This window comes from Schistocerca piceifrons, chromosome 2, assembly GCF_021461385.2.
Source record: "Schistocerca piceifrons isolate TAMUIC-IGC-003096 chromosome 2, iqSchPice1.1, whole genome shotgun sequence".
Classification (NCBI taxonomy): Eukaryota; Metazoa; Arthropoda; class Insecta; order Orthoptera; family Acrididae; genus Schistocerca; species Schistocerca piceifrons.
Genome location: NC_060139.1, coordinates 484,725,054 through 484,739,059, shown reverse-complemented (window position 1 = coordinate 484,739,059; position 14,006 = coordinate 484,725,054). Strand labels below are relative to the sequence as shown.

The 14,006-nt window shown below is 39.6% G+C and overlaps 1 protein-coding gene across 2 annotated transcripts in view; it reads right to left on the bottom strand.

Annotated features, from left to right (window-relative positions):
- Positions 1 to 14,006, bottom strand: part of LOC124776821 (intraflagellar transport protein 46 homolog) — a 147,362-nt gene that overhangs the window by 106,918 nt on the left and 26,438 nt on the right. For both annotated transcript variants that reach the window (XM_047251976.1, XM_047251977.1), the window contains one exon: positions 1,811 to 1,992. In XM_047251976.1, the coding sequence (XP_047107932.1) occupies positions 1,811 to 1,992 (182 nt within the window). The remainder of the gene's footprint in view (positions 1 to 1,810; positions 1,993 to 14,006) is intronic.

Genomic DNA, 14,006 nt, shown 5'->3' with positions numbered 1-14,006 from the left:
GATGTTTGGAAAGGTAGAGTTCAATAGTGGTATGATCATGAGCATGAGGGATGCTGATATATAGGCAGGTGGTGTCAACAGTGATGAGTAGGAATACAGTAGGTAAAGAGGTGAGGGTGGTAGAGAGTCGGTGAAGGAAGTGGTTGGTGTCTCTGACATGGGAGGCTAGGTTATGGGCAATTGGTTGGAGATGTTGGTCAATGAGAGCTGACATTCTTTCAGTGGGGGCACAATAACCAGCCACAATAGGGCATCCAGGACTGTTGTGTTTGGGGATGTTGGGAAGCTTGTAGAAGGTGGGTGTGCAGAGTGTCATAGGGATGAGATGGGAAATGGATTCAGGGGACATGTTCTTGGAAGGGCCTAACACTTTAAGCAGGGATTAGAGTTTGTATTGGGCTTTAGGGATAGGATCACTCTGGCAGAGTTTATAGGCAGAGCAGTCAGATAACTAGCAGAGATCTTCTGCCAGGTAATCACTGCAGTTCATAACAACGGTGGTGGAACCTTTGTCTGCAGATAGGATGATTAGGTCAGGAATTGTTTAGAGGTTGTGTATGGCTGTTCTTTCTTCTACTGCAAGGTTGGTATTCTGAGTAAGGGACCTGGGGCAGGGTGGTAAGGTTAAGTTGGAGGTAAGGAATTATGAACACTGTTTCATTTATGCTGAATATCTGTCCAGTACTAAGTGTCACACATGGATGCCAGTCATCCACAATCAGTTTGAACAGTCGCATTTGTAGAGGACATTTTGGAACACTAAAGAAGAACCATTCACCAGCACACATGAAGTGACACAAGCATTGTGCACATCTCATGCTAATGTACAGACAGTAGTCTGAGAACAACAGATACACCTACACCAACAACAGAATATCTAGGCAATAGTAGTGGAAGACTATCCAGAACAAGTACACTTTCCACAACAGTATTTACTGTGATACACTCTCCAGCCACAGTTTTCTTCTTTGGTGTTATTTACTGACAAATGCACATTCACTCAAAGCAGCATTGTGAACTTGCACACTACTCATATCTGGATGGAAAAATCCATATGTGAAAGTGACTAAAAGTTCAGTGTGAACATGTGAGCTGGGATAATTTGTAACCAGAATTCCACTGTGACAGAAACACTGAATGCACAGTGGCACTTATTTTGTTATGTGCATCAGTAACATCATCAATATGTAAGCATAGGCTTCCACAGTTGTTGTCACTGTCAATAAAATTCTTCTGGGTGTATGATGGCATTGCCAACATGTACAATTCTCCATCATTTCAGCCACTGTCAGCACAACACTCAGAGGAATGCCATTTGTAGCAGTGGCCGAAATGGTGGAGATTGTTATACATTGACAATGTGGTCACATATCTAGAAGAATGTTGCTCACAGTCAATCAATGAGCTCTCTGCAGTGAAGCTGCATGTGTGATGCTCTTGTTGGATTTCATAATAAAATGTGGAACATTGAGCCATCACCATATCGCAAATATTCTCGAATTCTGATAATCCACCGTATCAAAACCAAAAAATTTCACATTGGTTTCATCTCAAAAAATACTAAGCATTGCACAGGTGCAGTATGTGCATCCACTTTACACTGCTGGCCAAAAGGTTGCATATATCTAACTAGGATACCAAACACAACCTGAAGATGGTTTGATGCCACTGTTCTCAGACTTCATGCCACACAGTGCTAGAACTGTTTGTTTCATGGTATAAGTTGCAGCATGCCATATTCACACAACATACTAAACATTGTTGATATTTTTCAATAATCCTGAAATTATATGAAAAATTAAACTATTACCCTTCCAAAGTTGCAGCTTGAACATCATCATCATCTTCATCTTCATCATCTTCATCATCATCATCATCTTCACTATTATCAGAGTGTGCTGTGTTATATCTCACTGGGACTCTCCTTGATGATGAGAGATGAGATGCTCTGTGATCAGCGGTATCTGCCCCCGAAGTACTGGCCTCTTGCAGCTACAACAATATAACAATAATACACATTCTCATAATTTTATATGAAATTTATTCACAATTGTGGAATCTTTCTGATATTAGTTGCATTACGTATGAAGATATCACCTACTGGGGACACACAAAAATTTGTGCCAGACCAGGACTAGAACCTGGATTTGATTCCCAGTCCAGCACAAATTTTCATGTTGCACCAGTAGGTAATATCTTCATTCTTAATGTAGCTTATATCAGAAAGATTCCACAACTGTGAAAAAATTTCATAAATTTAGTAAAACTGCAAGATCACCAATGTCTGTTTCTTCAGAAGCTGTTCAAAATAAGTCATATTCTTGTATCTCCCTATTTACATTTTTGTCTTATCCTCACAGAGAAGGAACAAGACTAAGAAGGAGAAACAATTATATCATTCTTATAAAAACAGTGTCTAATTTAAATTCTGTTTAACTAACATAAGGCCAAAAAGTGAGATACATTGTGTTAAGGTTTTGTTTGTGGAGGCCCTGCCTGGATAGATGCAAGTGTTACCATGCCACTTCTGAAATTTGGGAAGGCACAGTGGCCCCAGGTAAAATCTGCCTGGCAGATTAATGATGAGGGCTGGTGTGCCGACCAGCCTGTATGTGGGTTCCAGGTGGTTTCTCACTTCTGACTAGGTGCATATCAGGCTGGTACACACACTCCACCTCAGTTACACAATTTGCAAACACTTTGGAAAATGTTCTCACACTTTTATGAGGGCTAACACTAGACACAAACAGATAGGGTAAAAAGATTCCATCCTGTAGGGGAAGCGGATGACAGGAAGGGCATCCATCTGCCCTCTACCATGAATGTCCAGATTAACATGCTGGCCCCCATGAAGATATGGGATAAGTTTTTCTTTAAGGGTATAACATCAAGAAGTGGTGATTTCAACTTTTTTAGTTAGGCACCAAGCATTGTGGACTCTTGAAGAACTGTTATTTTCGCTGATGACACAAGAATATTGATAAAACGTCCAGATGTATCCATAATTGACACAACCAGCAGTATAATGGAAAAGGCTTATAATTGATTCGTAGCTAACACCTTAACCCTCTCTTACAAAAACTCGTATCATGCAGCTCCAAAAAACTAAAAATGATTTACAGGTTCTAGAAGTAGAGAACAGTGGTTGTACACTACTTGAAACTCCAAGGACAAAGTTTCTTACTATCCAGATATATACTAAATTGAGGTGGCACAAGATGTGGAAAAGTTACCAAAAAAGCTCAGTTCTGCCTGCTCTACACTCAAAAATCTCTCTCACTGTGTCGACTTTCAGAAAAGATTGCTAACATACTTCATATGCTGGCACTCAATCCTGTCCTACTGAACAATCTTCTGTGATGTTGCAGCTAAGGTATGTTTATTTTACACAAGCATGCAACAAGATTGTCATGTAATGTTCAACTGAATGTCTTGTACTAGTCTCTTCAGACACCTAGGGATTCTTACACATCAATACATACACTCCTTAATGGTATTTGTTGTTAATAACAGGATGGAATTTTGGATGAAGTCAGTAATTAACAACCACAAGTAGAAACAATTTCCATATACCGGGTGATCAAAAAGTCAGTATAAATTTGAAAACTTAATAAACCACGGAATAATATAGATAGAGAGGTAAAAATTGACACACATGCTTGGAATGACTTTGGGTTTTATTAGGGGAGTGGGGGGGGGGGGGGGGACCTCTCAAAATGTCTGACAGGTGGCGCTGGACAGCAAAATGTCAGTGACTGCACATGACAATCGTGTATAAAAGGAGCTGTAATGAGAGAGAGAATCAGATGCACCAGCAGTCGCAGCATGTTGATGTTACCTGAAAAGGCACTTTTAGTGAAGCTGTATTATCAGAATGGGAAATGTGCTAGTTCTGTGTTACGATCCTATTGCCATAGGAAGGGGATTCGAACGGGTAAAGGTCCGTTGACAAATGCGGCTGTAGCGAGAATGATTTCGAAGTTCGAAGCCACGGGCTGTTTAGACCCGTAGTGGCCGACCAAGCACAAGGCGTAATGCTGCTGAGACAGTTCAGGAATAAATGGAGACTGTAGCAGGTTTGTCTATGCATGGGGAAGTCAGCGCTCGTGCAGTCGCACATTGGACCGGCATGCCATACACTGCTGTTTGGTTGGCACTTAGGCGTACCCTCTGATGCTTTCCGTACAAAATCCATTGGCATAGTGAACTGTTACCTAGCAATATAGTGAAGCATAGGGCATTTGCGGTGTGGGCATTTCAAAAGATGGCGGAAGATGACGATTGGTTTAGTAACGTGTTGTGGACCGACGAAGCTCATTTCACGCTCTGAGGGTCTGTCAACGCCCACAACTGCAGAATGTGGGCTACCAAAAATCCTAGAACTGTCGTGGAAACTCCATTGCATGATGAGAAAGTCACGATATGGGTTGGATTTACCACATCTACCATTATCGGGACGTTTTTCTTCGATGAAATGCGTGATTCTGGTTTTGTAACTGCTACCGTGATGGGTGAGAGGTATGCCGATATGTTACAGAATTGCATCATCCCCAGCCTGGCTGATAAACACCTGCTGGAACGTACGATGTTTATGCAGGATGGCGCTCCACCCCATGTTGCTAGACGCGTAAAAGATCTCTTGCACGTGTCGTTTGGTGATGATCGTGTGCTCAGCCGTCACTTTCGTCATGCTTGGCCTCCCAGGTCCCCAGTCCTTAGCCCGTGCGATTATTGACTTTGGGGTTACCTGAAGTCGCAAGTGTATTGTGATCGACCGACATCTCTAGGGATGCTGAAAGACAACATCCAACACCAATGCCTCACCATAACTCCGGACATGCTTTACAGTGCTGTTCACAACATTATTCCTCAACTACAGCTATTGTTGAGGAATGATGGTGGACATATTGACCATTTCCTGTAAAGAATATCATCTTTGCTTTGTCTTACTTTGTTATGCTAATTATTGCTATTCTGATCAGATGAAGTGCCATCTGTCGGACATTTTTTGAACTTTTGTATTTTTATGCTTCTAATAAAACCCCATGTCGTTCCAAGCATGTGTGTCAATTTGTACCTCTCTATCTACATTATTCCGTAATTTATTCAGTTTTCAAATTTATACTGACTTTTTGATCACCCGGTACTTTGAAGGTTGTATCAGTGCACCTGCCTAGACAGGAGGGGCAGGGGGGAGGGGGGGGGGGATTTATAAGCACCAAATATTTAAACATAAAGTGAAAGAATACATCACCTTCTATGATATATCTGAATACTTAAGAATCAGGAATGTAAATTCTGAGTAACTCCAATATTTGTATGAGATAGATACTGATTTTGCCAGTAATGACAGCTATAGTGATCTGTGTAAAATTAACATGCTTTGTTTGAACTATTAGATAATAACATCAGCTGAGTAGTACAGAAGGATGAGTAGTGTCGTTTTCCCAAAGTAGCTGCTTTTCTCCTAACATACATATGATATAAGTAGTAGTAATTATCATAATTATCTGTTTGTGTAGATTACTGCTACTCCTAATTTGTTGCTAGTATATTTAAAAAGTATGCAGTTGTTGTTGCTTCTGCCTGTTGCTGCACAACTTGACTTGTTCCACATCCCTGAAGGCCCTCTTCCATGATGGGATTGTCAGAACACAATCTGTGAATCAATGAATGAATTTAATTAAAGTTAAGTTGTATGGCATGAACGGCTGTAAGCCCTGAAGGGCAGGTTCAGCCATCTAATTGGAAATGTTTTTCCAATCCTCCATGCCTGCAGGCACCTTTCCATTGTGAAGTATAAGAGTTGTGTCTGGAAGTGAATCTGTTAAATGCACATGACTGTAATGGTGTGTGTGTGTGTGCGTGTGTGTGTGTGTGTGTGTGTGTAGCATAGTGTCGTGCTCATGTTGAAGATGATTAGAGCAGGGTGAGGATAAAATCTGCTGCTGGCACACACCCTACTCCTCGCAAAGAGTACCAAGGGGGCCATTGAGTTTAATGTTCCCATCCAATGGCTGGACTCGCAATCAACAGTGTCACATGCCCTCACTTCATGAGCCACTGTGAAGAGTTTGGAGTTTAATGCAGGACAATGGTGCAAGGACTGGTGATCAGTGATTTAACTGCATCGCGTCTCCTTCCCCTGCCAGCCAAATACTGGCAGAGAAAATTTCATCCACCACCAGGAGTTGAACTGGTTTACCTCTGAGTCAAGTGTCACTGCACAACTGTGTGTTAGCGACTTTAGCTATAGAGGTGGTAGTGAACGGATGAAAATGCACGAAACTCATCAAAGTTGGGTACCTTTAAGAAATAATGCAATCTGAAATTGGTTTCTACACATGAAATATAACTCTGTGTAGAAATGCAAATCTAAGAGTGTAGATGTTGTAGTATGACAAAGATTGAGACTATCATACTGTTGTCCTTCCAACTTATGTGATCATAGGTGAGCAGATAATATAATACAGATAATGTGTTATGTCATACGTATACCCAATTTGATTTTAATACATAGTTGAATAAAAAAAAACATCATCAGTGGCAACCAAAGACTCAAAGACTTCCAGTATAAGGAGTCACCCTCATTCTGCCAATGACGTTGTCAAAGAAGTGGAGGATGGAAGAGTTTCAGGGCAATCTCTTGCCCTTAGGAAGGGAAATTGGCCTTAAAATCTGGAAGAAACAGAAATGATCAATGGAAATAGGATGGAGATGGCAATGGAAATCACTGTATTAAAGACACAAAATGTGTACCTACAGGACATGTGGCCAGTAAATAAAAGAAGCGTCATGATAATCTCTTTATTGGTGAATTATTCCAGATTAGTCCCCCATTGGGATCTATGGAAGGGTATTGCCAAGGGGTAGAGGGGGGGGGGGGGGGGGGGGGGTAACCATGAGGGAAAGACAGAATAACCAATGAAAAGATAATATTCTACATGACATGAGTGTGGAATGTCATAAGTTTGGACATGGTAGGGAAGCTACAAAATCTGAAGAGGGAAATGGAAAGGCCCATTCTACATTCACTGAAATGAAATGGAAAGAAGATAAGGATTTCTTGTCAGACAAATATAGGGTAATATCAATAGCAGCTGATAATGGTGTAAAGGAGTAAAATTCCTTCTGAATATGAAGGTAGGACAGAGAATGAGTTATTGTGAACATTTCAATGATACGGTTGTTCTCATGAGAATCGACAGCAAACCAAAGATGACAATAATAGTTCAGGTATATATGATGACGTCACAAACAGAACACGAAGAGACAGAGAAAATACGGGCAAATGCTTAGTGGTAATTCATTATGTAAAGGGAGATGATAATCTAATAATCATGAGGGATTAGGACATTGTAGCAGGGGAAGGAATAGAAGAGTCATTGGACAATATGGGCTTTGTGGTAGGAATGAGAGAGGAGAATGACCGAGTTCTGCAATAAATTATAGTTAGTAACAGTGAATATACTGTTCAAAAGCCACAAGGGGAGGGGGGTATACATGGAAAAGGCCTAGAGACATGGGAAGATTAGAGCTGGTTTACATCACAGTGAGGCAGAGATTCCAAAATCAGATTTTGGATTCTAAGCTATATCCAGGAGCAGATGTAGACTCAGATCACGATTTAGTAATGACGATAGTAGACTGAAGTTTGAGAGAATCATCAGGAAAAACCAGTGTGGAACAAAATAGGATACTGGTGCACTGATGAATGATGAGGCAAGTTCAAAGCTCTAGAAGACAAAATGCCACATTACACAATTCAGTTGAAGAGGAATGTGTATCTCTAAAAAAGGCAGTCACATAAATTTGGCAGACAAACATAGGTGTAAGGAAGATAATTGATAAGAAACCCTCAGCAACATAAGCAATATTTCAGTTGATTGACAAATGAAGGAATGTGGCAATGTAAGTTATTTATGACAAAATAAGTGTGAAGTGCAGAGGAGTTAATGTGAACTGGCTGCAGCAAAATTGAGAATAAATCAAAATGGAAATAGTCATAATGACTGATTCAGCATATATAAAAGTCAACTGATTCAGCATATATTAAAGTCACGACAACCAAGAAATCAAAAATGGTCCACGAACGACAGGAATACAGCAACAGAAATCACTTAGGATTGACATATATAGGAAGTGCGGGGAAGCCAAGACACAATGCCTGTATGAAAATTGTGAAGAAAGCCATGGTCATTGAAAGGACTGATATAGCATATCGACAAGTGAAAACAAACTTCGGTGAAATTAAAAGCAAGGCATTCACATTAAAAGTGCAATGGGAATTCCACTGTTGAAAGCAGAGGAGAGAGTGGATAGATGTAAAGAGTACACTGAAGTCCTCTATGAGGGGTAGGAACTGTTTGATGAAATGATAAAAAAAGAAATGGGAGTTGACACAGAAGATATAGGGAATCCAGTATTGGAATCTTAGTTTGATAAGGCTTTGGAAAACTTGCAGTCAAATAAAACAGAAGGGATAGATAATTGGAATTTCTAAAATATTTTTTTTTGCGGGGGGAGAATGGTAACCAAATGACTATTCAAGTTAATGTGTATAGTCTATGGTAATCGAGACTTGTCATCAGACTTTCAGAAAAATACCAGCCAGACAATCCTGAAAACAGAAAGAACAGGTAAAGTGCGATGTTTATTGCACAATTAGCTTAATATCTAAGGCATCAAAGTTGGTAACACGAATAAAATATAGGAGAATGGAAAATAAAATTGAGGAGTTGTTAGAAGGCGGTCAGTTTGGCTTTCAGACAGGTGAAGGCACCAGACTGGCAGTCATGACACTGCGCTTGATAATGGAAGCAAGACTTAAGAAAAATCAAGAGACAGTCATTAGACATGTTGACTCACAAAAAGCAGTCAACAATTTTAAATGGCTTAAGACATTTAAAAACTGTGAGAAAAACAGGAGTAAGCTATAGGGTAAGACAGGTAACGTGCAATTTGTACAAGAATCAAGAGGCAACAATAAGAATGGAAGACAAGAACAAAGAACTCGGATTAAAAAGGCTGTTGGACAGGGCTGCATTATTTTGCCTCTATTGTTCAGTTTAAACTTCAATGAAGCCATGATGGAAATAAAAGAAATGTTCAAGAGTGGGTTTAAAACTCCTGGTGAATAGAAATAAATGATAAGATTTGCTGATTACATTGTTATCTCAAGTGAAAGTGAAGAAGAGTTACAGGACCTGTTGCATGGAATGAATACAGAAAATCAACTGAGAGTAAACAGTAAAAAGATACATAATGAGTAGTGGCACAAATGAGTTTAGCATTAAAGTTAGCATCAAAATTGGTGACTAAAATGTACACGAAGTTAAGGAATGCTGCTACTTTGGAAGTAAAATAACACATGATGGGCAAAGCAAGGAGGATATAAAAAGCAGACTAGCACTGATGTGTTGGCAGCTGGGCCAACACCTTGTAGATCGAGATGGCTGAAAATGCACACTAGACTAACGCAGACGGGCGTGAAGTACTGGAACAGGCTACATAATTAATGCTATGAAGAAAAGTACGTAGCTGGATTAATACTTATCTTTAATCAATCATTGTGGTACATCGCTCTTGACGATACAAAGGAGACTTTAATTACAATCACTGTAAGGCTAATGGCGCCTTGCTAGTTCGTAGCCATTAACTTAGCTGAAGGCTATTCTGTCTCTCGGCTAATGAGAGAGAAAGGCTTCGTACATCTAGTCGCTAGCTAGGTCGTCCGTACAACTGGGCCGAGTGCTTGTTCGTATCACGAGACCTGCCTTGTGGTGGCGCTAGGTCTGCGATCACACAGTGGCGACACACGGGTCCGACATGTACTAAATGGACCGCGGCCGATTGAAACTACCACCTAGCAAGTGTGGTGTCTGGCGGTGACACCACAAGCACAGGTAAAGAAGGAATTCCTGGCCAAAAGAAGTCTATTAATATCAAACATAGGCCTTAGTTTGAAGAAGAAATTTCTGAGAATGATGTCTGGAGCACAGCATTGTACAGTAGTGAACCATGGACTGTGGGAACACTGGAAAAGAAGAAAATCAAAGCATTTAGATGTGGTGCTATAGAAGGATGCTGACTATTAGGTTGACTGATAAGATAAGGAATGAGACCACCTTGACCATGCCATAAGTACAGTGGTCACAAGAAGACTCTACTGTTCAGGCCTCCATGTTCACTATATTAAAAATGGAAAAATCCAGTGAGCTCAAAAACACACATGATATGATGAGGTTCTGCACAAACCTTGTAACTGACTTCACCTGCAGCAGCTGCTGTTATATAATATACAGAAAAGTCAAGTTGATATTATATGGAAGTTGCATATAAAATACCTGAAGAATAAATAATTCGTGTTTTTCAAATTCTACAGAGTGGTCCAAAACAGTCTGAAAAGATTTAAGGTGACTGCAGGGTAGGATGTGCTGAGAAATAATTGTTAAGGAAAAAATTTGATATGTCCTGCTGTTTCTAATTTAATTAGCATTGAAGGTAGCCATTAGGCCATTGCACACGCAATTTCAAGCAGCCTGCCAAATATAGATAATGTCAATTGCTCTCATAGCATTGATGATACTGCATGAGACTGCTCAGCATTTGACTTGGGCTTGACCATTGCTACCGTCCGATGTCTAATTTTTGTATTGCTCTCTTGTTTGGCTTTAGGACCAAATGAAGAACACATTTGGTGACATCATCCCGGGCAAGCCACTTGAATTTGCACTCGCAGAAGAACACATGTGGTGACATCATCCCTGGCAAGCCACTTGAATTTGCACTCGCAGTGGCCTGATTGGTTAACTTCAATGCTAATTAACTCAGAAACAGCACAACAGATTGAATTTTTTTCTTAACAATCATTTATCAGCATAACCTGTCCTGCAACACCCTTAAAGCTTCTCAGATTGTATCTGACCATCCTGACAAAACATGGAAATGGCGCAACCTGTCAATTTTTTTCCTTACAAAAAGGAAAGTTGCCACTCAGCATATAGCGGAGCTACTGAGTCACAGATAGGTACAACAAAAAGACTGTCACAAATAAAGCTTTCAGCACACATGGCCTTCATAAAAACTAGATGACCTTCACAAAAATAGACGACACACACACACACACACACACACACACACACACACACACACACACATGACTGCTGTCTCAGGCAACTGTAGCCACACAGTTGCCTGACACTGCAGTCATGTTTGTGTGAGTTGTGTTTGCATAAGTGTGTGTGTGTGTGTGTGTGTGTGTGAGAGAGAGAGAGAGAGAGAGAGAGAGAGAGAGAGAGGAGAGAGAGAGAGAGTGAGAGAGAGAGAGAGAGAGAGAGAGAGTCATCTATTTTTGACAAAGCCCTTACTTGCCGAAAGCTTTATTTGTGAAAGTCTTTTTGTTGTGCCTATCTGTGACTCAGCATCTTCACTATATGGTGAGTGGCGACTTTCCTTTCATTGTTTGATTTTTTTCTCAATAATTTCTCAGCACAATCTACTTTGAAACACCCTTATAAGCTTTTCAGACTGTTTCTGACCACCTTTATAGCTCTTGTGAAAATTTTTGGAAGGTTTGCCTACTTGAAAGCAAAATAATGATGATAAAACTCACTAATAATGCAGCAGATGCACATTAGGTTCTGTTTTAAGTGATATAATACCTATTAGTTCCCATGATGACTGAAAATTGGGGGGGGGGGGGGGGGGGGGGGGATTTGGAGATGTCTCTGGTATTTAATCACCAAGCAATGTTACATCTGTTTTAATATTCTTATATTTTTGTTTGCTAAAATCTTCTATATCTTGAAATAGCCTGCACCCTATTAATCCCAATGATTTATTACTGAAAAGATATTTAAGAATTCAAAACAGACACTTAGTAAGAATTTGTGGTGTACAATCCAGTAAATATCTAACAATGTGATCACTATTCAGCATAAAAGGAAAGACTTGTTTGAACAAACATATCGTACATTGTCAGGCAAACACCACAATCTACACCTGTACCTTTGATGAGATACATGTTGAGTGTCAATCCAGCATTTTCTATGGTTATATGAGTAGAAAAGAATGAAAATCATTAATGAGGTAAACTGCAAAATCTCACCTGAATCCCTCAGGAATTCAAAACACATCAAAGCATCAAAAGAATAAAAGTGTAAGAGTCTGTTTACTAATGGAATGAGATGATACGGGTCTCTGCACTATACATATAAGACAATGATGAGCAGTTTAAACTATGCACTTGATCTTCTGTTTAACATAGGCCACTATTCATAACCACTGTTCTTCCATATGAACATATCTTGTGCACTGACTTGATGCTTTTGCTGAACATGAAAGCAGCAGTCAAGGCATTGACTTGCTATCAGGACAAACATGGTTCAAATTCCTATCTGGACATCTAGATTGAATTTTAAATCATTGAGCAAACAGGCCATAGGATGGGCCCTTTCAAAGTAACACGGGCAATATTTTCTCCTTCATTGTAAAATATTAGTAAATGCTCCACCTTCATCACTGATAGAATGTTAATATCTTTCTAACTATCCTTTTCCCTTTTTCAGTGCTTCTATCTGCCACAAACACTAAATGGAAATTTGCTTGACTGATTCATGACATGTTAAATTTGGGGGAAAATGTTAAATTTGAAGGACATGGAAATTGATGTGGGAGTAAAATTGGTAAGTAAAGAGCAGAATAAAACCAATGAAGAAATAAACAAACTGAAATGGAGACAAGAAATTGCAATTCAGGAAATCTTGGAAAAACAGGAACTACAAGATGAAAAACAGCTGAAATGAGTAGGTGATATAGAGGCATAGATGCAGGTAAATATGCAATAGCAAAATTAAGTTCCTTTATGCTTAAGTAAAAAAGAACGTTGCCAGCACAAGATAAGAAGTACAACAGATGGAGGAAAAATTTGCAGAGCAAGCAGTAAGTAACAAATTGCACCTACGAACAAGCTCTGTAAGTGGGCAAACTGCTCTGATAGCAAGAAATGACACTCAAGTCGAATTCACACACAGTTGCAAAAATTAATAGGTTCCTTCCGGAAGCAAAATTACACCCTCCATGGATTGTTACCAGAAATATGGAATGATAAGACAAAAAATTGCTTATGTCACCAAATAAATGAATGACACAGCATGTAACTGGTGCAAACACTTGGAAAATAATGCATTTAATGTGATCTAAATTTGAAAACCTGTTTTTGAATAAAGACTGGCCTACAAGCAACAAGGATTATATATTAAATTCAATATGTATTACCACGTGTCATTGATCTCATTATGGAACATATAGTGAGTTTCTGGAAAAACTTGAAAGGACTCAGTATCTAGACATGCAACATAGTGTAGTGGGTAATGCAAAGAGTTCCATACAACATATGCAACCATTTAATAAGCAGAATAATAGAAACAGTGGAACAGGCATGAGAAATATTCATGCAGCTTTAACACAAAGAGACACAGCTGGGTGCCCAGAGAGAAAACAGACGGTGGTGGACAGCAAAATGGAGCACACAGAGAAATAGGAAGAGATCATAAGATGGCCTCCAATATTGCACCAAAAAAAATAAATAAATAATAATAATCAATGGCAAAGGACAGTCAATGACACAGCAGATATCCCAAGAAACAGACAAGAGAGAAGAGGGCACAGTATGTGTGAAGAAAAATATGAAGTGTGGTAGCTGAGAATGGATGTGAAACAGTTAGCCATTGAGGACATCGGAGATGCTTTGTAGTTTCAGGAGGGGCCTGCTGTGGAACAAATGTTGTGGGGCTACACAAGCAGCTAGTAATGAGAAAAAAATTGCCTCATAAGAATAAAACAATTGAAGAGGAACAAGGAGACCTGCTAGAGAAGGAAATGTATTAAAGGATTAAGGTGGTAATCACTCCAGTTATTGAGGTTCAGCTACTTGAGTGAACAACAAAATCCTTACTTGATTTGGAAGGCAGCTGTGTGCAATAGCAAGTAGTGCATACAATAAA